General features: G+C 31.6%; 1 protein-coding gene across 2 annotated transcripts; it reads right to left on the bottom strand.

The window, feature by feature from the left end:
* Window positions 1-785: 785 nt before the first annotated feature.
* LOC139512735 (methionine synthase reductase-like) lies at window positions 786-21,729 on the bottom strand. 2 transcript variants are annotated; one of them, XM_071300602.1, is made up of 15 exons: window positions 21,614-21,727; window positions 18,696-18,850; window positions 17,433-17,583; window positions 15,233-15,350; window positions 13,110-13,242; window positions 12,633-13,076; window positions 11,895-12,038; window positions 10,949-11,034; window positions 9,585-9,741; window positions 7,055-7,235; window positions 6,766-6,808; window positions 5,471-5,684; window positions 3,194-3,408; window positions 2,329-2,567; window positions 908-1,122 (listed from the first exon to the last, which is right to left on the bottom strand). In XM_071300602.1, exons 2-15 carry the CDS (start codon window positions 18,840-18,842, stop codon window positions 1,043-1,045), a joined length of 2,352 nt encoding a protein of 783 aa, XP_071156703.1. In that variant the 5' UTR covers window positions 18,843-18,850; window positions 21,614-21,727; the 3' UTR covers window positions 908-1,042. The 2 variants fall into 2 exon arrangements, with proteins under 2 accessions (XP_071156702.1, XP_071156703.1); XM_071300601.1 differs by having other exon boundaries at window positions 786-1,122; window positions 12,633-13,242; window positions 21,614-21,729.
* Between the last annotated feature and the right edge of the window lie 3,781 nt (window positions 21,730-25,510).

Here is a 25,510-nt window from a genome sequence, read left to right as displayed (position 1 = left end):
TGCTGCACCAAGTAAGAGCACTTGGTGATAATGCAGTGCACCAAGTAGATTTGCTGCACCAAATAAAGCTGCTTGGTGAAAGTATTTAAATGCAGTGCACCAAGTAGATTTTCCTGCACCAACTAATGCAGTACACCAAGTATATTTCCCTGCACCAAGTATGCAGATTATCTAAATGCAGTGCACCAAGTAGATTTGCTGTATCGAGTATGCTGAGTATTTGAATGCCGTGCACCAAGTAGATTTTCTTGCACCAAGCAATTGTTTTATTGAACTTGGTGTAATGAATGCACCTTGCTGTATTACTGATTGTATATAATAAATAACGTATTTTGTTTCATGAACCACAGTATTTGATGTATTGTTTAAATAGAAATATTACAATTTATGAACTTTCATTATGATCTTTATTATTACTTCCTTCACCAGAGGCCCACAAAAGTAACTATCGGTGTAAATCCTGACAAGAAAACCCCAGAACGTTACAGTATCAAAAACATTATTTTGTTAGACCTTTAAACGTTCAAGATCTAAGTGATTAATATAAACACAGCCAATTCTACACCCCTTTAATCCCAACAACTATAAAACGAGTTATTGAGATAGTTATACCATTTAAGAGTTGCATTCAAAACACTTCATCAAATATACATAAATTTGTCCCATTCAAAATATTCAATAAGAGTGTATATCATTTGAAAATAACCGACTATGCAGTATCTATAACATCATTTTGTTAGACCTTAAGTTCAAGATCTACGTGTTTAATATAAACACAGCCAATCCTACAATTCTTTAATCCCAACTACATTGAATATTACAAGTTTTTGATGAAGGGCAATAATTTAACCATTTTAATTTCATCTAAAAACACTTCATCATGTTCATCAAATATACATAAATTTATCCCATTCCAAATATTCAATAAAGGTTTATATAAATATAAAATAACACAGAATGCAGTATAAATAACATTAGTTTGTTGGCTATTAAGTTCCAGATCTATGAGTGTTTAATTTAAACACAGCCAATTCTACCTAATTTATGTCCAGACATCTTCTAAATATTTCTTGTGTAGCCTCATTTTCATAAGTTCTATCTTAGCTTCTTCTGCTGTACATCCTGTAAAAGAATATCACTAATAAAGTATGTGCTCGAGGTAAAACAAAAAATAAAGAGCTTGCCGATGAGATAACTAGATTAAAATCATGAGAATTGATTTTCTATGTAGTTATGTGTCGGAATACAGCATTGATCAATAAACAAAAGTGCCTACAATAAGGTTCCTGCTAAGCTATTATATGCTCCTGCTAACCAAATATGTTCTTGAAAGTAACTAGCAACCTTCTTGTGTAATCCAGCAACAGAAAATAAAACAAGAGTGCACACAATGTAATGTCTCACCAGTATTACTGCTCTTGATTGATTTTATATTGAAACATTAAAATTAAGTCAAGGTCAGATGAACTCTGCTAGACAGACATTTGTTTTTTGTTCACTTTTTGTACATTAATAAAGCCGTTTGTTTACTCGTTTGAATTGTTTGACATTGTAATTTTAGGGCCTTTTAAAGCTGACAATGCTGTATGGGCTTTGCTCATTGTTGAAGGCTGTACGGTGACCAATAGTTGTAAAGTTCTGTGTCATTTTGGTCTCTTGTGGAGAGTTCTCTCATTTGCAATCATACCAGGTCTTCTTTTTTTATATGTACACTTAGCAATCATTTCATATGCCAAATATAGTTAACCTTATAGTATGTGAAAAATGAACTTAATCTAGTTACTTTAACTATGGTCATGTATCAATGAAAAGTCAGCTGAACTCTGTGACTGATCTTTTTTATGCATACTTAGCAAGGATCTGATTTACCAAATACTATTATCTTATTATTCATAATAAGCAAGACAAAACATGAAAAAAACTATACTTTTCTTTTAAGCAGTTGCTGAACAATGAAATGGGGGTCAAGGACAATAACCTTATGACAGAAGAAAACCTTGTACCATAAGGCATCTATAAATAAGATATGAAGCAACCTTCTTTAATATAAAAACATTTTTAACAAATTGTTTATGCTGACCCCCAGATTAGCACCCCTACTGTCTCACATTAATCTGCAGGCAAGACAAAAAACAAAACAAAAACCAGTTGATAAATAGCTCTTGGGTTGAGACACACATTAATTTCGTCTAGAAAAAATATAGGGGCTTCAAATTTGAAAATTTCGCAACAAAAATAATTTTCAATAGGCTGCTTCTTCAGGCATAATTTCAATACTTGTTCCATAAACTGAATGAATATGTCAATAAATAACTATTGAATACAAACCTTTATATGACTGTATAACTGAGACAAATGCTTCATTCACATCTTTGGCCATGTTTTTGGCATCCCCACAGACAAACACTGTGGCATTTTTCTCCATTATCAAGATAGATAACTCTGTAGAGTTATTTCTTATGTTATCCTGTACATATTGTGGTGATTTCTGTAGTTGATTGTCACGAGAGAAACACACACAAAGTCGAGATAAAATACCAGTGGACTGAAAATCTTCAAGTTCTTTCCTGAAAAATACAATATTATGATTTGTCTATTACATTGTACTATTAAAATTTCTCATGTTTGAAAATAAATTTTTTTAATTAACCATGATTGCTTTATTGATAGTTCATTGACTTATGTTCAGCAGTAATTATAACTATTCCATGCATAATCAGAAAAATATTGATTGTTGTTTGCATAATGTATAGAAGAAATTCAGACAAAAACTACTTTATTTTTACCAGAACAAGATATCAGGATCAAATATGTGAAAAGAATTGCAAGAATGTGCATATAGTTTGAAGGGTACAAAATTAAGGCAAATCATAGAATACTTAATTTCTATTAAAACAAATGTAAAAAAATCTCATTTCTTCAATTTTGAAATTGCAAATGTGCATCATAGCTAATCTACACAAAACTATTTTCAAACTTTCAAATAGACAGGATAAATTTTATATCCTTAAGTACAGAGAATACATATTAACAAAAGAAGAACGTAATGTGACCCCCTGTGCTATAATAAATTATAGTTCTTATTGTAATATATAAAATGTATGCAAGCAATAATTGTCAGCAAATAACTAACATCATTAATTGATTGCCAAGCTTCTTACAACATATCCTGTACAACTACATATGAACATACCTATAGATATAGTCACTTTTCTCATGTCTACATCCATAAAATAACCATGTGTTCCCATACAGCTCTGGATCAGACATATCTTTCCTTAGAGCCTGTCTGTGTCGTAGGAAGCCTACAAATGGGGCCACACCTGTTCCTGGTCCTACCATAATAATAGGTATACTGAGATCATCTGACATGTGAAAATGCTGGTTTGTTCTTGTAAATATTGGAACCTAGACAATTATAGAAATATTTTAAAGATGATACAGCATAATAAAAAATGGCTGCTGTAATTCCTACTATCTGTATTTGTGTAATTATTATGTATAATTTTATTTCAAAAAAGTTACTCATGTAATGTGGATTCCTTAATATTCGTTGGATACCAATTTTCATGGATTGCCTTGTTTCAGGGGAACCACAAATTTAAATGTTTAACTGAATACAAATTTTCTAAAGAAATGTTGAAATGTTTGCAGACTTTGCCAAAAACCATGAATTAAATATCCACGAATATGCAAGATTTCTTGAATCCACGAAAATTGGTACCCACGAAAATAAATAAATCCACAGTATTGTACATTTAAGCTTCAAATGTAAGAAGACAAGAACAATATTTTTGATTTCTGTATCAATGTCTTTGACTAAATTGAATCTCAAATTAAACAGTTTGTCAATACAGAATATCAAATAGTAAATATACAAAATATAAAATGTAAACTTCACTGACAAAAAGTGAAACACTTTTAATGACTAACCTCGTTCTAGTAACCTTATCAATGTTATAATGGAAAGACAAATGAACATTGATGTTCTCCTAATAATCTAATGCTACTATCAGATTATGGTTTATTCAAAATCCAATAAATTAACTTTAATTATTACATTCAGTTAAAAATTATACTTTGCAGTGTACTCCCCAGGATTTTTGGATAGCGCTGTGGTAAGCGAATAATTTTTGACAATTCTCAGTAACTTTGTCGCGGGGCGTGGTTTGTTTGTAATTGATTAGTTATGTGTTTTTCTTAAATTATGCTATTGATATTTTCTCTTGTAATGATGTCCTCATCATGCTCATGGAAGTTATCCCTTTGTTTGTTAATGTTATTGTCTGCTTATAGAAGAAGAGTTGTTTTTCTCTCCATTGTAAATTCATATAATCCTCATATTATCTGTGTATAAAACCCAAGAAGTCTATGTGAAGATTTCTTATCACTTACAGATGATATTTCAGAACATGTAGGACCAACAATAAAGACTTCAAGTCATTGTCAGCTTCTATGTTTGGTTTTGTAACCCACTGGCACTGTAGCAGTGTACTGTTAACCTTACGACATTTGACAGGAATTGACATTTTTTAGCATAATGATTTCTCTTTTTTCTGACCTTAACGTTTTATAATATTCAAATGGCTTCATCCAAGCAGGACATCGAGAAAGTGAATTTCTCAAGTCGTATCAGCTTGGGTTTGTTTTTCTAATCATATCCTCTCAATTGTTTTCAAATGGTAAAATTCATTACTGTAGAATTGTTGAGTAAACAATTATTAGGTCGAAAAGGTGATAATTTATACTTTAAAGACTTGCTCATTTTCAGTGTTCATCTTTAGTCTTTTAATATGGATAGTAAGCCCCGCAAACCCCTGTGTTTGATCGTTTTTAAAATCATTGTTTGTTTTCAAAGTTCGTAAAGAAGTTTGTGAGTGTCGTTGGGAAATGGGGTCAATTTATTTCATCTCATTTCATTCATATATGCCTCTTTATATTCTTTTAATTAAAACAATAGATATCAATGTTGAAATTTTTGTTTATTTTGATCTTTCAAAATCACCATTTTTTATAATTCATTAGACTGGTCCCATGGAGTTACTTAATGCAATGGAAATAATTCATTCAGAAATAGTAAACCAGTTGATCATGTGATCCGAACAGAAAAATTAGCGGGAAATTAAAAAAAAATTATGAAAAAAATAAAGCGACACGCTTTCATTGTATAGCGCTGCCGTCAGTGCAATAGAACAGCGGGAAATTGTGATAGCACTGAAAAGTGCAGCACTAAAACGGCCTGGGGAGAACACTGCTTTGAACAAAGACAAATTCTGTCTTCTGACTAACCAGTCTTTTCTACTCTTCATATTGCTTGCTCATTTAAAAAATAACATAAATCAATTAAAAAATGTATTTGTTTAAAGACTGAATCTATGCAGATCATCATCTAAACAATTTAATTAATATATCTACACACTCATGTTCAGTTGTATGTAGAGCATTAACTATGATGGGGAGCATTACTCACCTGTATTTTGTCATTGATGGCAAGTTTCTCTAGAGTATTTGACAGATCATCAACTCTATCCTCCTGAAAAGCCCCTTTTATCTGTACATTCTGTGTTATCTTATCTAACATACCAGTACATACACCATTCCTATGATAGGACCTGCCTTCTCCAACTGGTATATTTATAACATTGAACACAATCTCAATAATTCCTGGGTTTACCAAAGGAGAACTAAAAAGATAAACAATCGAATGTCATTTTTTTATATAATTGCAGCTGAAAACATTGTCATAAATATGTAAATATTAGAAACAAATATTTAGTGATTGTGGTAATAAATGACTGTTAAAACATGAACACTTTCATATAGCTTTGATGCTGTCAATTCAAAATTTTAATTTTCAAAATTTTAATATACATTTGTTGTTTCTAAAGTATAAAAATACCTTTTAGTGATTCAATTTTAAAATAAAAATTGTGATATTTCAGTTCTGGAAACAATGTTTGCATTTCAATATAAAAATAATAGAATCCAGGAGCAGGTGAAGCTTTATACGACCGCAGAGGTTGAACCCTGAACAGTTGGGGCAAGTATTGACACAACATTCAAGCTTAAAACAGCTCTGAATTTTTGGATTGTGATCAAATTCTTGACATAATATGAGTTTCTGACACAAAACAAATCTATTATGCAATATTGTGCAATTAAAGATTTCTACTTCAAACTTTTCAAAAATTTGGAATTTGAGAAACTTGGGAAAAAAAATGAAAACTACTACCACCCCTCTTTTAGTTAATCATAACATACCAAACATTGTATGTTAACTGTTTTTTAATTACCTCCCTTACACTGCTTTTAAATTGTCTTAATTGTCCATTGACCAGAAAAACCTTGCTTACCAGAAAAACCTTGTTTCACCCCTTTTTTTGCCTCAATTCCAAACCATTTTGAGCAATAACCCCCCAAAGTCATTACTAACCATCCCTTAATAGTATGGAAACTTGTGGTATAATTTCAGAGAGATTCAAAACACAAGTGATTGTTTAAATAAAAATGCGTATTTTGGGCCCCCTTTTGGGCCCCTAATTCCTAAACTATTGGGACCATAACCCCCAAAATCAATCCCAACCTTCCATTAGTGGTATTGAACCTTCTGGTAAAAATTTATAGTGCTCCATTCACTAAATCTAAAGTTATTGTCCGGAAACTAAATGTGTCTTCGGACGACGCAGACAACGACATGATACTATACGACGCAAAAAATTTTTTGCGATAGTATAAAAATTGCAATATCAAGGATTTAAGGCAAACCTGCACACAGAATAAGGTCTTGGCTGTAATCTTGGCAGATGTTCTAAAATAGAAATATAACTAATCTTTAATGATTTGTTATTGTTTCCTGTAAACTTAAAATTTTATACAAATCAAGTGCTATAAAAATTATCACATAAATCCAATCTACTTAAAGTTAAGCTTTAAATTCTCTACTTTTACTGACATGTCTATGTATTGGTATTTTTAAGGAATCCCAATTAAAGGTCATATATAATGCTTTATATATTATACATTCAGTTTTTCTTAATATAAATATATTAATTACCAAGAAGTCGCTCCACAGGAGGAATGCATGATGGGAAGGCATTTAAGATGTCCATCAAAGACAAAGATGGCTGCCTTACAAATTGGGTGTAGTCAGCAGCTCCTTGTTTACTACATAATTCTTGTATCCTTCTCTTCTGACCTTGATCTGATGTGTATTCAACTAATGCTCTAAATAATGCCTACAAAATAAAGATACTAATCACTGATCACCATTATGTTCCTATCAATTAATTTATGCATTGCCTAACATTGGATTCCTTGTCTTTCATATGTACTGACACAAATTCACGTTCCTTTTTGTCTCATGTGTCAACTTTTTCTCCATGACTAAATGAATAAACAAACTCATTTAGTAGAACAAATAAATTATTAGTGCATAGATTACTATTTAAAATGGACCTTGGAGCTTACCTAGTTTTATACAAATAATAAATACTGATGTTGTCAACAGTTAACCGGTTAACCCTCGGAGGGATCGTATATCAAAACCAAAAACGCTAACCGGTTAAAAGGACTTTTGAATTTTAATAGATTGGATATAAATGTGTATTGAAATTATGACATAATTTTGTTCTATTTAAAGATTATCGTCATGGTAATTAATTTGACAGATCAGTAGTCCTGTATATTGATTGCTTTTGGTAATCCAAAAAACATAAAATTAATTTGAACTTAGACAACTATCTGCTCATGGTAAGATCTTAAGTAAATATAATCAGCATACATGTTTTTTCATACCTGTCAACTGACCCGTATTCTGTGGGTGTGACACGAGATTTTCACAATTCTGAGGGATCACCCGGAACACCTGCCGGGTCATTGAAATAACCCGGGAATTCCGAAAATGACCCGATTTCACCGTATTTCTTAGCCTTGAGATTGATTTCATAAGTAATATTCCTTTGAAATACCGGCAAATTCAGAGGCGGATTAAAGGGGGGGGCCCAGGGGGCCCGGCCCCCCTTTTTGGGAAAAAAATTGGTTGCTTATATATGGAATCATTGAAGCGTGACTGGAGCAGCCCCCTCTTAGGTCAGTCAGTGGGCCCCCACTTATGAAAATTTCTGGATTCGCCACTGAAATTCGTAATTCTTACATGAACAGGAAGTTCATCTAGCTATGTAAACTGTCAAATTAAGTGACCCATTAAGTGCATGGCTTCACTTGACAGCTTTGGTGTCAAACACACTGTTAATTAACACCAATTACCTTAGCTTTAGGTCGTAAATAAATTGCACCTTTGGTTTACAAAGTGAACTAGAGTTACTTCCCCTTATTTGTCACCATTCAAAATTATTCCTTATATTTACGTTTTATGGGTGAAAAAGATTAAATCATAAAAATATAAAATTCAAATACATATTGAAAAATAACTTTTTATTATTTTTATACCTTTATACAATTTTTTTTAAAAAGTTGAAAATTGTTTTTTACATTTATACTTCCTTTAAATGTATTACTATATTTTATCATATAGTCTAATTTCCTTATTAATAATTTTTTTAGGTTAAAGGCTACATAGTCAATAGTCTCAAACATTTAAAAATTAAATTAAATTCTAGTGTTTGATGATTGTAGTATTTTTTCTCAAAAAGTAAAGCACATTAGACTGAGTTACACAAATTTATAAAAATCTTTAAAAGTGCAATGAAATAATATTTAATAAGATTTAAAATGACTTAACAAAGTGAACATGCATTGATGTTTTGGTATCTTTGATATACATTATAAGAAAATGTACCATAAATACTGAAATTCAGCTCGAAAAAGTTCGTACACGTTATGACCTGAGATTTGATTCTTCAATGCAGGTCATGACCTGCATTTTCATCGTCACAGGTTGACAGGTATGGTTTTTTTAAACATGAACTTTAAATCAGTAATCCAATTAAATTTTGCGATTTACTTCATTTTTTTTAGTTTTGATCTACTATTGCATAGAGCTACATCTGAATGTGCAATCTCCATAATGCAAGTTTTGTCATACTTAAAACGAAATGTCAACTCAAAAATTGTGAAATGCAAATCAATGTGAATGTAATTAATTTATACTTGAATAATCGAGTAACAGGCAAATTGAAACACTCCACATTATTTCCTGAGAGTGAGATATCAAGAGAAAATGGAAGAATCATCGGTTTCAGACATATTCAATTCGACGAGATCAAAAAGGTTTATTATTTTACAATCTGAATTTGTTACAACTGACACCATAGCAGATACGGTGTAACTTCGCCAGAAATCCTCACAGACAAGCCTTATAATGCCAAATGACTAACTTTAATGCATCGTATTATAAAAACGTACATTTGTACAATACTATAGATCAGGTCTAAAAAACTCAACTTAAACTACTAGTACTGGTTAACCGGTTAATCAGTCAAACGATTATCCAAGTAACCGGTTAAGCAAAACTGTACAATTTCACAACACTAATAAATGTTCTCATTTTTAAAAGGTTAACTTTTCAGTTTAATTTTTTGTTTCTAAAACATTTGATAAATTGACTGTATTTTACAATAACACACCTTTTTAGGAGGTTCTCTTATATCTACACATGTAGTAAAGATATGCCTTAGTGTACACATTGGTGGTATGTGTGAGGGCACTGAAGGATTCTTTTTCTTTGTTCCTTCTATCACAGTTAAAGAGCATGTTGTATCAGCACACTTCAAAACACTAAGCCTGAAACAAGAAATGATATAGAAGTATAAATACAAGATTGTGACAAAACTAGTGACCTTTTACTGCTAACATCCAAGTCATATTTACCCGGTACTCTAGTGGATAGTTATCTCATTGGCAATTTATTACATATCATTGTTCACATATATCAGAAGGTATTTGTGTTGTTTGTTAATTTGACAATCTCCTCACAACTCTTCAAATATGGTATATTTTTTCATAGAAAACTTTTCTTTATAAATTGAATGCATTCTTTTCCTTTTTCCTAAACTTCGGATTAAACATTTCATACCTATTTTAAAGTAGTTCTTTGATCTACTGACTATATGAATTAAGGTAAATGCAGGGTATATATCTATAAGATAACAAACAACACATTTCCAACAAAATTCTCATACAAAAATTATCATATGGTCTTCAATGGTTTTCTAGAGCATACACAGCAAGTTTAACTGCCAATGTTCTAAGAAAGTTAAGAATAAAACTAAATAGGGGAGTTGATCTATAAAAACAAAATATGTACAAAATCATGAAACTACTTGAAACAGACACAAAGTAAACATGTAGCAGGGGAAAATAGTTTTGTAAGTACTTTCATAACAATGATAGATTATATTTACATTAGCTAGTTCCTGTGGAATCATTTATTTTCTTGGGTACCAATTTTTGTGGAAAATGTGTGTGTTCGTGGAGATTTAATTTTGTGGTTTATTTTGGAAGTCTGCATCCAAGCCTACAGAAAGTTTATTACTTGTTGAAGTTTTAATTTTGTGGTTCACCTGTTCCCATGAAATCCATAAAAATTGAAATCCAAAGAATAATAATGAATCCATAGTATCAGACTTTTTGTTTCATTCTTTAAAGAAATCTGAAATTATTTGTAAAATTGGTCTTGCTTGTGCTTATTACGATTTATTCACATTCATTTTTAGGTCAAATTGTCCTGTCTGACAGTGATACCATCTATCATCTCCCCTATAGCTCCTAATTTTTTTGTATTTTTTTTTCTCCTGACATATAATCAACCAACAAAAATAAGGAGCATGTCAAATATTACAAATACTACATACAGTGTAAAAATTTTATGAAAATCATATTCAAGTCTAGAAAAAAAAATAGACTTCAGATGGTTATATTAGGAAAGCTAAAGCCAATTTAGCTGTCAACAAAATATAGCTAATTATGTCAAAGGGAAACTAATACAAACCTTTTTAACAAGGCTTCAACCTCATTCACATCATTTTCTACTACAACTGATATACTATCACCTGGCAAATATTCCATCATTTTTTTCTACAATAATATTATAAAAAAAACTTAATCAAATGTGCTATTTGACACAAATACATGTATACTCTTGCTCTAATACATAAATTTAAAATTCAAATAGCAGTTAGTCTTGCTGTAAAAAGAAAGTCCTCTATTGTATGTGTATTTAGTTCTAATTACTTAGGTACGACATAAACTAAATCAATGTCAAGTTGAAATAATATTTTAGTTTTATTGATCATCATTGTATTTATATGTTTACAAGGAACTGTGAGGAACACTTTATAAACAGATCTCTTATATTCTTCATCACTCTGACACCACATACAGGGGCGGATCCAGCCATTTTAAAAAGGGGGGGTTCCAACTATATATCCCCATTCAAATACATTGATCGTCCAAAAAAAGGGGGGGTTCAAACCCCCAGAACCCTCCCCCTGTATCCGCCACTGACATTGATCTCTTAATTGTACTTCATGAAGACATCAAATTGACCTCTTCATTTGAATTTCTCACTGCATTGAAGACCTGTTGGTGACCTTCTGCTGTTGTCTGTTCTATGGTCGGGTTGTTGTCTCTTTGACACATTCCCCATTTCCATTTTCAATTTTACTCTTCATTTGAAGTTCATGAAGACACTATATATTGACCTCTTAATTGTACTTCATGAAGACACCAAATTGACCTCTAAATTGTGAATCATGTAGACACCATATTCATTTCTTAATTGTCCTTCATCGAGACATCAAATTAATCTCTTAATTGTGCTCGTCAGGGACACCATATTTTTGACATGTGCTGGGTGAAAATGGTAATCATTTGTGTATACCTCTCTAAATTATGAATTATTCATTTACCTTCCTACCACATATTGGTATATTTACCTGTGTGTTCAGTTTTAAACATAATGTTTTCTTAACTGCCTCTTCCTTTGTTAATACTGATGATGATGTAACTCTTGCCATGGTTATTTCACTAGATGCAGATGGCATAGGGCAGCCATTTTGAAGTGGAATTTCAGTCAAATTCTGAAGTGAAAGAGTAAAATACTAAAATACATTCATTTAAGTTTAATATTAAAGCATAAATTTTCTCACTTCAAAGACCTACACAAATGGTCCGCACAACAAGTCAGACATGTATGGTATGTTAAAACTAATAAATACATTTAACTTCAAACTGTGTAGTGCTACTGGTAATGGCTGTAAAAATTACTAAATAGTTCCTATTTAAACCTACATTTGAATTTAAAATGAAAGTGTAAAGTATATAATATCAAAAATGGCAGACAGACAGATGATCAATAAGATGGCATAAAAAATATTACACCATCAACATCTTTGGTGTGGGGTTAAGTAGATAGAAATGATATACACTATGAAGCATAATAAACAGAACTAAATATTTTAATTTATATCCTTTAAAGATAATTTATATAATTAATAATTTTTCATCATTTTAATTTGAAAGTTATTATTTCTTTTTGGGGTAAATCGGTTTCAAATTCACATTTCTGATAAGATAACATTTTGGGGTCAATAAAAAAACTCCATTTACATTTACATTCAAACAACATTACTTCTTTCTCTTTTTTCCATCATAATTTAATTCAATATACTTACTACAGTTTCATTATTCAAATATTCAAGTTTAAGATATGCAGCTGACAATACTGGTACTGACACTGAACTCTCCGACAAAGGAGGTAGAGAAGTTGTTAACGATGGCTGACATTCTCCTTTATCCAATGTTTGTATTTCATTTTGTTGATTTAAATTTAGTTTGGATTTTGTTATAAGTGTTCTATTATCAGTTCTGTTGATGTGTGCATTACTTTCAATATTTATATCTGTACCAGTGTCACTGTCACTTTTACTTAAAAGACTAGAAGATAAATTATTGACATTTGTGAGAGAATTAAGTTTAGGTGAAGTCACTTCTGTTGTTTTATCACAACAACTATCTGTAGGAGAGACTGGTTTTATTATTTCATTAAGATGCGTTAAAGCTGGACTGCTTTCATCGGAATGTAAACCAGGTATTGTTTTGGATTCAAGTCTATTTTCCTGAAGATCTTCTTTTTTATTATGTCCATTTTCATTTGATCCAGACTGATTTGTTCTACAACTGGTATCTATGCTGTCACAGCTTGTTGTATGAATATTAACAGACAGAAATTTCTGAATAGCTGGAAATAAACTCTCCATCCATGGTTCAGCAGCTATTTCAAGTCTACAAATGTAACAAAATGTATTCAATAATTATACATACACCAGATTTAATACACGTATCTATGATTTATAGCTGCATGAACATGATAAATTGTATTACCAAGATTTTCAGCATGCATCTTCAAAGCAGTAGATGCTATAACAAAAATGTATAAATAGATGAAAAATAACTGTTTGTTTTTTTTAATTTCATATCAAATAGATCAACTTTTACATTTGTGTAAATTGGTCATGTCACTCATGTGTGATTTTTCTACAATGATAATCTTTATCAGTCATTATCTTGTTATTGAGAACCAAATGAAACTTTTCCACAGATTCACTTGATAGTTACCTGTCGATTTAAACTTTGGAAAGTTCTTTTGTCCCATTACCGTTCTTCTATAAAAGCATGCAAAACAAAACATTGATCTACTTGCTTGCTATGTTTGCTTGGTTGTTTGCAAACACTAGGTAGGCGGAGTTTCTGTCTGTTTTTATTAATTATTGGATTTGATTGGACATTAAGAATTGACATGAAATGAATTTATTGTTTATTGTCCAATCAAATTCCAGTAAATAGTTAACAGCCTGAAATAAACTACCTACCTGTTGTTTACAAACATCCAAACAAATATAGCAAGCAAGATAATCAATTGTTTGTTTTGCATGCTTTAATAGAAGAACTGTAAATGAATACAGTAGCTATTGTTGTTTGTGTAGTTTATTCAATGATATGTTTAATTTTCTTATTACTCATTGATTAATTTACCTGAGTAAACAAACTATCCTCTAAAAGGTAAAGATGTATGATTTACATTAAAAAAGCTGTGTGTTATTTTGTATTTATTCAATATCTATAATATATTTTACATCTGTTCAAAGCAAACACTGATTCTAACATTAATAAAAATTGAATTCTGAAAACAAATTTCAACATTGTTCCTATTAAGATTTTTTTTGTGTGTTTGACAAATTAAAACTGGAAGAAGGTGATGTTTATTTTAAGGCCTTCTTAAAAGTATTCTATAACCTAAACAAAAACAAAATAAGGCAAATTTCAACAGGAACAATGCTAAAGATTTTTCAAAAATCAACCTTCAATGATTAAATCTGTGTTCATTTTAAACAGATTGAAATAAAAATATGAATATTGAATAAATACAAAATCACATGCAGTTTTTTTAATGTAAATCATGTAGTCTTATTTATTTAGCAGATAATGTTTTTACTCAGGTAAATAAATTAAAGAGTGACAGATTTCTCTTCGAAGAAATTTATAGGTCTCAGTGAATAAACTCCACAGAGAACAATGGCTATTGTATTTATCCAAGGGACAAAAGAACTTATGAAAGTGTGGATCGTCAGGTAACTATCAAGTGAATCTGTGGAAAAGTTTCATTTGGTTCGCAATAAAACCGGTGGTCTTATGGTAATGTGCTCCAGTTAAATGCAGGCGGTTGTGGGTTTGATTACTGGGTATTTGATGCTTCTCTGCCAAGTAAACAGTATTTAGGAGTTAGACTGAAGGCTAGTCGACTCAGAGTAAGAATAATTATCGTTATCCTTATCATACCTATCATGATAATGCTTGCACATGCTTTTGAGTTACTTCCCTTTTTTTCAAAGGCAACAATTATTCAGCAGTTGATAAACTGTATGTAATCAGAACATTTATCATTAAATGCTGTCTGTCAACAATATATTCATCATCATATGATATGATGCCTGTAATTATCTTTGTTACCACTTATTTATTATAGTCAACCATTTTTCTCAGCAAATACATTTCTTCACCAAATATAACATACATGTAATATTGCTTATAATGAAGATATTAATGCCTTTGTGACAGTAGTATTGATTGTAATAATCAAAGTGCCCTTTCTACAGCTCAGATATTATCAACAAAATTTTCCCCTGAAAAAGGTGACAGCCCCCCACCCCCTCTTTAAATCCACCTTTGTGCCTCACTGTTTCCCCTTTATCTCTGAATAAACTTTTAAGCTTACCCTACAGCATCGTCTGCCCAACCAGATTCATAAAATCTTTTAGCACCAAGTTGTTCCAATCGTCTGTCTATTGTTTTACCATTATTACAGAAGTTAGTGTAGTTTGAATCACCAAGACCTTAAAATAAATGTATTTCCAGATTAAACATGTTATTACAACCTGTATATAGCTACTGTGTGCAGATAATAATGAAACTTTGCAATTTATGTCTGTATTAATTTGCTAAAATATTTTTTGTTAATTTAAGCAAATCAACAATTTTAGGCATTTTATGCTTCAAGGAATAAGTTTTTGGTTTTTCTCTTTTTATGTTTAATGCTTTTGTTTGTTGATTATCTATTTCATTGACAACCAGAGGCGGATTTAGGGGGGGGGGGGCCCTTTTTGGGAAAAAAATTTGGTTGCTTATATAAGGAATCACTGAAGCGTGACTGGAGCGGGCCCCCTCTTAGGTCAGTCAGTGGGCCCCCACTTATGAAAATTTCTGGATCCGCCACTGACAACAAGTTAATATCATTTACCACAAAATAAGCTTTAATGCACATGCATATAGAAATAATATAGAACACAGCCATAGCCCAAATAGCTTATTTTGCAGGAAAACATATTTAGAGATTTTCTGGTCAATGGTAATAATCTATAATTTGTTCAAAAATGACCCTTAAATTATTCAAATTTTATGCTGAAATCTGCACAGATCTTCATTATGCTACATTCAGACTGTTGCTATAACCCTAAGCAGATATTTATTTATTTCTTGTTTTCATTCAGAAGTACAATGTAGACAAATCATAGTATAAATGTTATACGAATTAAGTCTTAGTTTCAGTTACAGGTCATTGTACAGGGACTGAATCATCTCAAAAAAACCTTCTTCTCTACTGTAGATCCATTTATTTTCAAGGGTATCAATTTTCAGGGATAGAGTCAAACTTGCATTTTTAGGGATATTTGACTTATTCTGTATACAAGCTAGTCTTACAAAAAATTAGTTTTTAAACATTTTGAAAATTTGCGGTTCACCTTTACCCACTAAATCCTTGAAAATTGGTATCCCACCAATAAAAATAATTCCATGTGGTAAGTAAAAACATTGACATCATCTTTATTTAGAAAAATCAAAGCGGTTATCTCCTTGGAAATAAGTTTACAATCAAAAATCAATTAGAAATATTATGTTAATATGATTATACATGTTTGTAGTTACATTTGTAATACATAATCTATTTCTTGTATTTTACAAGGAAGGATATTGCATTAATCTTTTGTTTATGAAATCAGATTAATATGTTATTCTGTTCGTATATTTCATTGTATATATGTATCATTACTTAATGACATGTATGTAGATACTTTTAATGTACTTCATTATTTCTACCATATTCTTTAAATATAGATTATCTACCGTAAATTCAGAAATTATTTCACTGCTTTTATTATTTTTTTGGACTAAAATGCAATTGAAATTATTGTGATATTGAGAAAAATCCTGTTAAATTCCTATGAAAATTTCAAATTGCAAGTTTAAATTATTGCAATTTTAACCCTGTCACACTTTTCACAATAATAAAAACATCTCAATAATTTTTGAATTTACAATATTGAATTTTGTTGTATTCATTTTCTTTTTGGCATTCATCATGATTCATGTATGATTTTATTGATCCAAAGTAGTCCAAATAATTATGACGTCTTGAAAGGCTTTTATACTTTTTGCTTTGACAGTCGATGTAAGGCATGAAAGAAAAAAAGTATTATATCCTTTCAAGACGTCATAATTATTTGAACTAGATCCAGAATATCAATTCAAACTGTGTGACACAATATTATTAAACACATTTTACTGAAAAAAATTTTTTTAATATAGAGCTCAGTGCCACGGCTGTTATTATTTTTTTGTCAAAATCGAGTATTAGTAGTTTTCACAAAAATGAGCAAGACTGAATTACATATAAAATTCTGAAGATGATACAGAGAACACAATAAATAAAAAGCATTGAAAATTACAACAAAAAACAAGAAAATAATACATGTCATATATGCTATGAAATGGCCTTCATATTTCTGAAATATTAAGAAAGAAAACCTTTAAGCTATACAAGGAATACTTGTCATTTGGATGTTCTTTTATTTAATTTTTAATTTATATATAATTTGGGCTAATCATGGTAATAATGCTTGTGTCCTCTGTATACTAACCTAAGAGTGCATAGTTGAGATTCTCTAAATGATTTGAAGGGAGTGTCTTCTTCTTGAGACGTCTAACAAATTTTTGTGCTGTGTCTGGTGGCTCTCCATCCCCTGTTGTAGATGTAACTATGACAATACAATGTTCTCGTTCTATATTAAACTGTAAAATAAATGGAAAGTATAGGAAACATCTGACCACACGTCGTTACATATCATTTATCCGTGTAACTATGACAACACAATGTTCTCCTTCAACATAAAACTGTAAAATAAATGGAAAGTATAGGAAACACCTGACCACACGTTGTTAAGTATCATTTATTGGAATATATTTGTTTAAATAATCATGCAAAACCCAAAAATAAAATATGGGTTGTATCATGGCATTAAATAAAATATGGGCTGTATCATGGCATTAAATAAAATATGGGCTGTATAATGGCATTAAATAAAATATGGGTTGTATCATGGCATTAAATAAAATATGGGCTGTATCATGGCATTAAATAAAATATGGGCTGTATCATCATGATCATGGCATTAAATAAAATATGGGCTGTATCATGGCATTAAATAAAATATGGGCTGTATCATGGCATTAAATAAAATATGGGTTGTTATCATGGCATTAAATAAAATATGGGTTGTTATCATGGCATTAAATAAAATATGGGCTGTATCATGGCATTAAATAAAATATGGGCTGTATCACGGCATTAAATAAAATATGGGCTGTATCATGGCATTAAATAAAATTATGTGACAATTTCATTGCAATCATTATGAATACAACAACTATCCACCAGAGTTCAAATGACTGATGTGGATAAAAATATGAATAAAACCTGCAAAACATAATTAATACTTCTATAATACATGTGCAGCCTAATTCTAATCCAGTCACTAATTATGGAGAAGTTGTAGATACATGTACTGACAAGACAAACATTGAACAAAAAAAAACATTACAAAGTATGGAAAGCCATATCAGTATGTGGATGTTGTATAAAACGAAGATGTTGAGTATACATGTACATGTTACCGGTATGTTACATGTGGGTACATGTTTATGTAAATTACTTAAATTACTGTTAACTAAAAAATACAAAAAAGACCAAGAATATGTGTCCAGAGGACAGAGCCAAGCCCCCTCTTTCACATTTGCATGATACTTAACTGATAAGTTTGTGTCCATGCTCTAATTTAACATATATTTTTGAAATTTTAACTCCTCAAATCAACTGTGTAGATAAACAAATTCAGATGACTCACTTTCTTTTCTGTCTGACTAAGGCAATGTAGATCAGCTGTAAGATTAAATTTCTCTGCCTTTTCGACAATCTCCTCCGATATAGCTTTAGCCTGTCCTGTCTGGGAACCATACAATAGCAGAAACCTATTTTTGGTGGAAACAGGCATACTTAATTCTGAAAAAGAAAGAGTCAATGTAAACATGGTAAATGAAGTATATTTTATATGAGGCACATTTTTAGATAATTGTACTTCCTATTACAGATCAATTAATGTCCATTCATTCGATATTGGAATCATATCTTTCTGTATCTGTATTTTACACTTCTGTATATTAATGGGTATGTTACAGATTCCTATCAGCTATTATATATGTGACAGATATTTTAATTCAAAATTTATAAATGATGTTAATGCGCCAAAAGCATTAATGGAATTTTGCTGAATTTTATTAAGTTGATTTTTTACATTTTTCTGAGCTCTAATGCATTAATTCTTTTTCATATGCATCAGATTAGGAATAAAGGTTCTGTAGCTTTTTTTCAATTACAATTTTTAACACAGTGAAATCAGGGTAGCATTTGCACGTATGTTATAATACAATGGGATATAATTTGGAGGTAAATTGTAACAGCTATTATTATGTACATCTCTTAGTTTGCCCTAGGTATAGATATTTCGTGATTTTTATCACTGTCTTGTTTACAAAGCAAAAAAATCGTCATAATAGAATTTTTATTTATCAAGGTCTAAGTAAGAAAGGTAAGTCATTTAAAAAATAACATGTTAATCTTTCATGGCTTTCAAAATCTATACATTAATACAAACAGATACAAACAAATAAGATTTAAGATAATTAGATTATTCATTTATACCGTAACTTCAGAAATTATTGTGTGCATTTAATTTGGGGCCGAAGTCCCCTATTACAGTAGAAAAATCAATAAAAAAAAATAATTAAAAAATCGGGAATTTTCATTGTACTAATGAACTCAAAATTGTTCAAATTTTTTTTTTTGTCGCTTTTTTCAATTCCCGCATTTGCGCAGAACGCAGAAATCTACTTCCTTCTTCCAGTCTCGTCATGAGACTTTGAGTAGTCTAGTAAAATATAGGAACTCAAGGAACACAATACCAATATTTCATTTTTAATCATTCTTTGTCTTTGATATGAATTGACGTTATCTGATGTATTGTGTTTCGAATCCATGACAAGTCGCCCCACTGGCAAGTCGCCCCACTCCTAGTCGCCCCACTTTTTCACCAATTCGCCCCACTTTAAAAAAAAACCGTCCCAACCTGGATCACCAACTCGCCCCACTTTTTAAAAAATCGCCCCACTTGTGAAATGTGTTAAATCCCGTTAATATTACTCCTGAAAACTCGCCCCACTGAATGGAAAACGATAAAATCTAGATTAACATATTATTAACCAGGATGAATGTAGTAATGTCAAGAATCATGTGTGTTTACATAATTTTATTCTCAGATGTTTGCACATCTACATAAGTATGCATAACAATAACATTTTAAACAAACGTTCATTAGATCAATTATGACAAGCACTGGCATGATAACATCAAAGAAGTACTAGATTAAGTGTCAGCACTAGAAACATGAGAAACAAGAGTTTTTCACATGAAGACATGAATACATGAATTGTCATTTGAAAGTTCTATAGCTGTCTGCTTCCACGACTGGACCGTTGACCCGACCACACTGGCGTAGTAGTCTGGTTGTTGATATGGAGCCTGCAATATACTGTTCCCACATGTTGAAAAAAATGGCCTGGTTAGTGCGGGCTTGCTTGCGCTGGTAGCGAGTAAGCTTACCCTCGGACACTAGCTTAATCTGGATTTGTAGTAGTTGCGCTTCTTCGTCGTTGTTCTTCTTGTTGAGGCGTCTGTGCCAGCCTTCTACGTCGTTGTTGGTTCTTGTTGGTTGGTTGAATACGCACCACGTTGCTATTTGGTAGAATGCGCTGGTGATCCATGTCTTGCGGACATTACTGGTTAAAAATACAGTTATTCTTCAATAATACGAAAATTATTTTTAAGTGGGGCGAGTTTTTATATTTTAATTTTATATCTAAATATTCCCGTTTTCCATTAAGTGGGGCGAGTTGGCAGGAGTAATATTAAACATGATTTAACATGTGGGGCGATTTTTTAAAAAGTGGGGCGAGTTGGTGATCCAGGTTGGGGCATTTTTTTTTAAAGTGGGGCGAGTTGGTGAAAAAGTGGGGCGACTAGGTGTGGGGCGACTTGCCAGTGGGGCGACTTGTCCTGCTTCCTGTGTTTCTTTGTTTACATTGAACATGACGTCATAAATTAAAGAACGTCACAAGTAAAATCCCTAACAACAGAACCAAAATAGGAAACGTTACAGTATTTCCGTTTCTTTTTTTAACAAATATGTAAGTTACAAAAAAAATTATTCATTCAGACTTCGTCCTCATTGACAGGTAATGCCTGCCTCATATTATTGCAATTTTGTCATTTTTGACACAAAAAATCCTGCTTAATTTTTTTAAATGCGAGATTAAATTATTAAGATTATAACCCTGTCACAATTTTCACAATAATAAAAACATCACAATAATTTCTGAATTTACAATAAACAACATGTACAATATTTACAAAAATGTCATGAATGTAATAAATCATAAAATGTGCAAAGAAATTTCTAAATTTTCAGTAAATTATACCATATTATATTGTTTGTTTTTATTAAGTTATGTCACATGTTATAAATTAATACAATCAAATAATGACAATTTAAATTTCTCTTGTTATATTGTTAAATGTATTCCATGTTACACTATATACTAGCTTATGTAAAATCAATGAAATAAATATGTTTATATTTCTAAAACAAAAATTACACGTTTCATTTACATTGTAGTAATTTTACAAGGTGTAGCAATAAAATGTACCCACCTAGAATCTATATCAGCTGGTAAATTAAGGAAAAATCTATTGTGTAGATCAAAATCTTATTAAACTTTTTAATTCCTGTGTTTACGTCTGCATGTCACTTCATTCGTCTGTAAAATGAAAGTTACCGGAAGTCGATAACTATATATATAGTGTTCTGAGAACTGGTACCCACTGACGTTGAAAATCTAATTTGCACAAAATATTGTTACCAAAACGAATTAGTTGTGTTAAAGTTGACCCAGTCAAATATAGATATTCGACAATCTGATTATCACCAATATCTTTTATTTCTCTGATAATATGTTGTGGCAAGAACACATCGGATACATAATGCAAAATCCGCAGCGTAAATCATTTTGGGGACAGATCCACAGGCACTCGTCTCAGAAAAAAAAAATCCTGTATACCTTTATATATATAACGGTATATACAGGAATTTTTTTCTGCGACAAGTGCCTGTGGACAGATTATGTATATTTTAACCGATCAAAAATTAGAACGGTTTTGTATTAGTACAGACAAAAAATACGTATAATTGCATGAAAATTAAAAGGTTAAACACATCAAAAATTGAAAGCTTTATTTATATGCTCTCCTTGAAGTCCATTGAATTTCTGGAATTTTTTTATAAAATTCTCTTTTTTCAATTAAAATATTAAAGTCATATATGAAACGAGTTGACCAGTATCTGTATATCATATAAACTTATTGTTTGGTTATAGCAACCCAACTTCTTGATCATTCTAATGTGGTCATTTCAAAAATGATTAGCATTAGTTTGTTCAATGCCGGTTATAAATGATTATCATTAATTGTAAATTCATCTGTAACATAAGAATTAACTTTTGACTGTATATTTGCTTATTGGCCAGTTGCAAGTATGTCATGCTCGTTTTGAGCGAACATACAAATAATTCTTGTATAATTGAATTAATCGTTTACTATGTAAATTATTTTTTTACTAATAAACTCCGATGATGCTTTTATATTAATCCGAATATTGCATGGCGGGCTTTCAGCAGAATTGACTTCCTTTTTTCAACTCTCAGTCTGGTATTGTAAAAGCTCTTCAAAATATAATCTGGTTGTTAGTAGCTTTTTTTAATACATTTTAGGTTTCGAGCATCACTAAAGATACACGAACAAGAGACATAACGTCCAGTGTCAAATATTTCATGCATTATTTTAACGATATTATAATAGCAACAATACATTTGTCCTTTCGGTGCCTTTTAAAGCTGTTTATGCGGTCATCGATTGGCTTTACTCATTGTTGAAGGCCGTATAGTGAGCTAAAGTTGTTAGTTTCTGTCATGTGGTTTCCTAGTGGAGGGTTGTCTCATTGACAATCACACCACATCTTCTTTTTTTACTGTAGATAGGTTCTATAATCATACTAGGAATTGAGGATTGGACCTAAATGTTTACGGTTATTCGGGATTAGCACTAGTTGGGATTTTAATTTTAAAAAATCAAGAGCGAGTAAAAACGATATTTTTATGACTTCAGTTAGAATTGCGCAGTAAATGGGAAATTTTCCCTAGACGAGGTATCTGATTTTATATCTACAATTTAACTGAGCATGGCTGGTTTACAGTTAGGGAGCTACCATTTGATTTTTATGGGGGGGGGGGGGGGGGGGGGGGGGGGGGGGCTAGGGATGAAATTTGAAAAAAATAGGCAGGACAGGAGTTTTGAGTAAAAAAAAAAAGGCAGGATGACAATTTGTGTAAAAAAAGTCAGGATAAACTAGTAAAAAAAGGCAGGACCGAATAGAGTAAAAAATAAAAACGCAGGACAGAGATTACAACTAAAAAAAAAGCAGGACAAAAATTTTTCATCCTAGCCCCCCTACCCCCACCACCCCCCCCCCCCCCCCCCCCCCCCCCCCCCCCCCCCCACCCATAAAAAATCAAATGGTAGCTCCCTTACAACCAACAAAGCTTAACGAACGTCCCAACTTTTAACCAGGTTATTCTGCCGGTTTAAAAAAAAAAGACTTAAAGTTATTTTCTATTTTTTAATGAAATAGCTAAATGAGTATACGTTAATGAAAAAGCAATAACCAAACAAATAACCTACTTATTTATAATATTGACACGAATGACATTTCCAGTAAACAATAAAAAATATGGACACATTAGGGAGATTGGACACGTTTGGGTGTTTATTAAAAATTAACACGTTTGGGCGATTATACAAATGACATGCTTTGGCGCTGTTTTTACAGCTTAGACATGTTTTTGCAGTTCAGTAGCGTCATGCGGACACGTTTGGGGGAATCGGACACGTTTTGGGGGAAAGACACGTTTCTGAGTGTTACATATCTAATATAAATATAAGAAGATGTGGTATGAGTGCCAATCAGGCAATTCTCCATTTTTATTCAAACAAAATATACAAGTTGTACATTGAGGGCAAAGGTCAAGCTCACTTGAAGTTTCTCGTGCTACTAGACTCCCCATCATGACGAGGGTGGTAAAGGGTTATTTTCGTGCAACGTGATCGCCGTTTTTTATTTCACGTTCAACGTGTTTTTACTTTTTTATTTCACGTTCAACGTGTTTTTACTTTTTTATTTCACGTTCAACGTGTTTTTACTTTTTTATTTCACGTTCAGTCGTGCAAGACAGGTGCCTCGCCTCGTTCAATGTGTTCTGCTTATTTAAGTTTACGTGCATCGTGTTTTTTAAAGTCTTATTTTGCGTGCTCGGTATTTTTCAAATAAAATTCACAAACACTTGGCAGGGACCGTCAAGAAATACTTTTTAAAAAGCCGTTAACCAATTATATTATAAATGTGTATACTAAATCGGGAATATCAAGTAAAAACAACTTGTAGATTTGTCCATCTGATGAGTTAAGCCATTTTCAATTGATTTTATAGTTCGTTCTTATGTTGTACTATTATAGCACTGTCCCAGGTTAGGGGGAGGATTGGGATCCCGCTAACATGTTTAACCCCGCCACATTATTTATGTATGTGCCTGTCCCCAAGTCAGGAGCCTGTAATTCAGAGGTTGTCGTTTGTTTATGTGTTACATATTTGTTTTTCGTTCTTTTTTTACATAAATAAGGCCGTTAGTTTTCTCGTTTGAATTGTTTTACATTGTCTTATCGGGGGCCTTTTATAGCTGACTATGCGGTATGGGCTTTGCTCATTGTTTGAAGGCCGTACGGTGACCTATAGTTGTTAATGTCTGTGTCATTTTGGTCTTTTGTGGATAGTTGTCTCATTGGCAATAATACCACATCTTCTTTTTTATAGTTAATATATACAAGAAGACAGTGACTCAGTCACAAAAGGTTCAAATAAAAGTATCTATTTTTCGTGCAACGTTCATTACAGAAATTATTTCACGTTCAACGTGAAATTATGTCTTATTTCACGTTTTTTAGTGCAAGCACCCCCTTAACCACCCTCTATGACAATTCTTCTACATGCCACATATTTAGAAGCAAGGTCAATTGAAAATTATATTTTGAGGTCAAGGTTATATACCAAGGAACACACTGTATCATGATGGCAAATCAAACGTGCACATGTCAAGAGTCAAAAAGTCATAGTCTGGTCAAGAGTTCCATGTTAAAAATACACACAGCAGTCCTGCACGAAAGTTGATCATGGTACACGTTACAATGTCTTGTGTCATGATGCACTACACATGCAAAATACAGAAAACTTAGGTCAGAGACAGAAAACACAAGACATATAACTAAACTCAATTGAACGGTACTTGTATTGCAGGTCACTACAATTGCCTTCAACATACTCGGAACATAAACTCTCGGAACACTGCAAAGTAAAAATCGTCCTTAATTAAATCGGTAAGATTAGACATTAAAACACTAAAAACTAGGGTTTTACCATTAGTTTTTAGTAACCATGTGATAGTA

The sequence above is a fragment of the Mytilus edulis genome, chromosome 2 (assembly GCF_963676685.1).
Source record: "Mytilus edulis chromosome 2, xbMytEdul2.2, whole genome shotgun sequence".
NCBI lineage: Eukaryota > Metazoa > Mollusca > Bivalvia > Mytilida > Mytilidae > Mytilus > Mytilus edulis.
The sequence above is the reverse complement of the archived record's forward strand: the minus strand, read 5'-3'. Positions and strand labels throughout refer to the sequence as shown.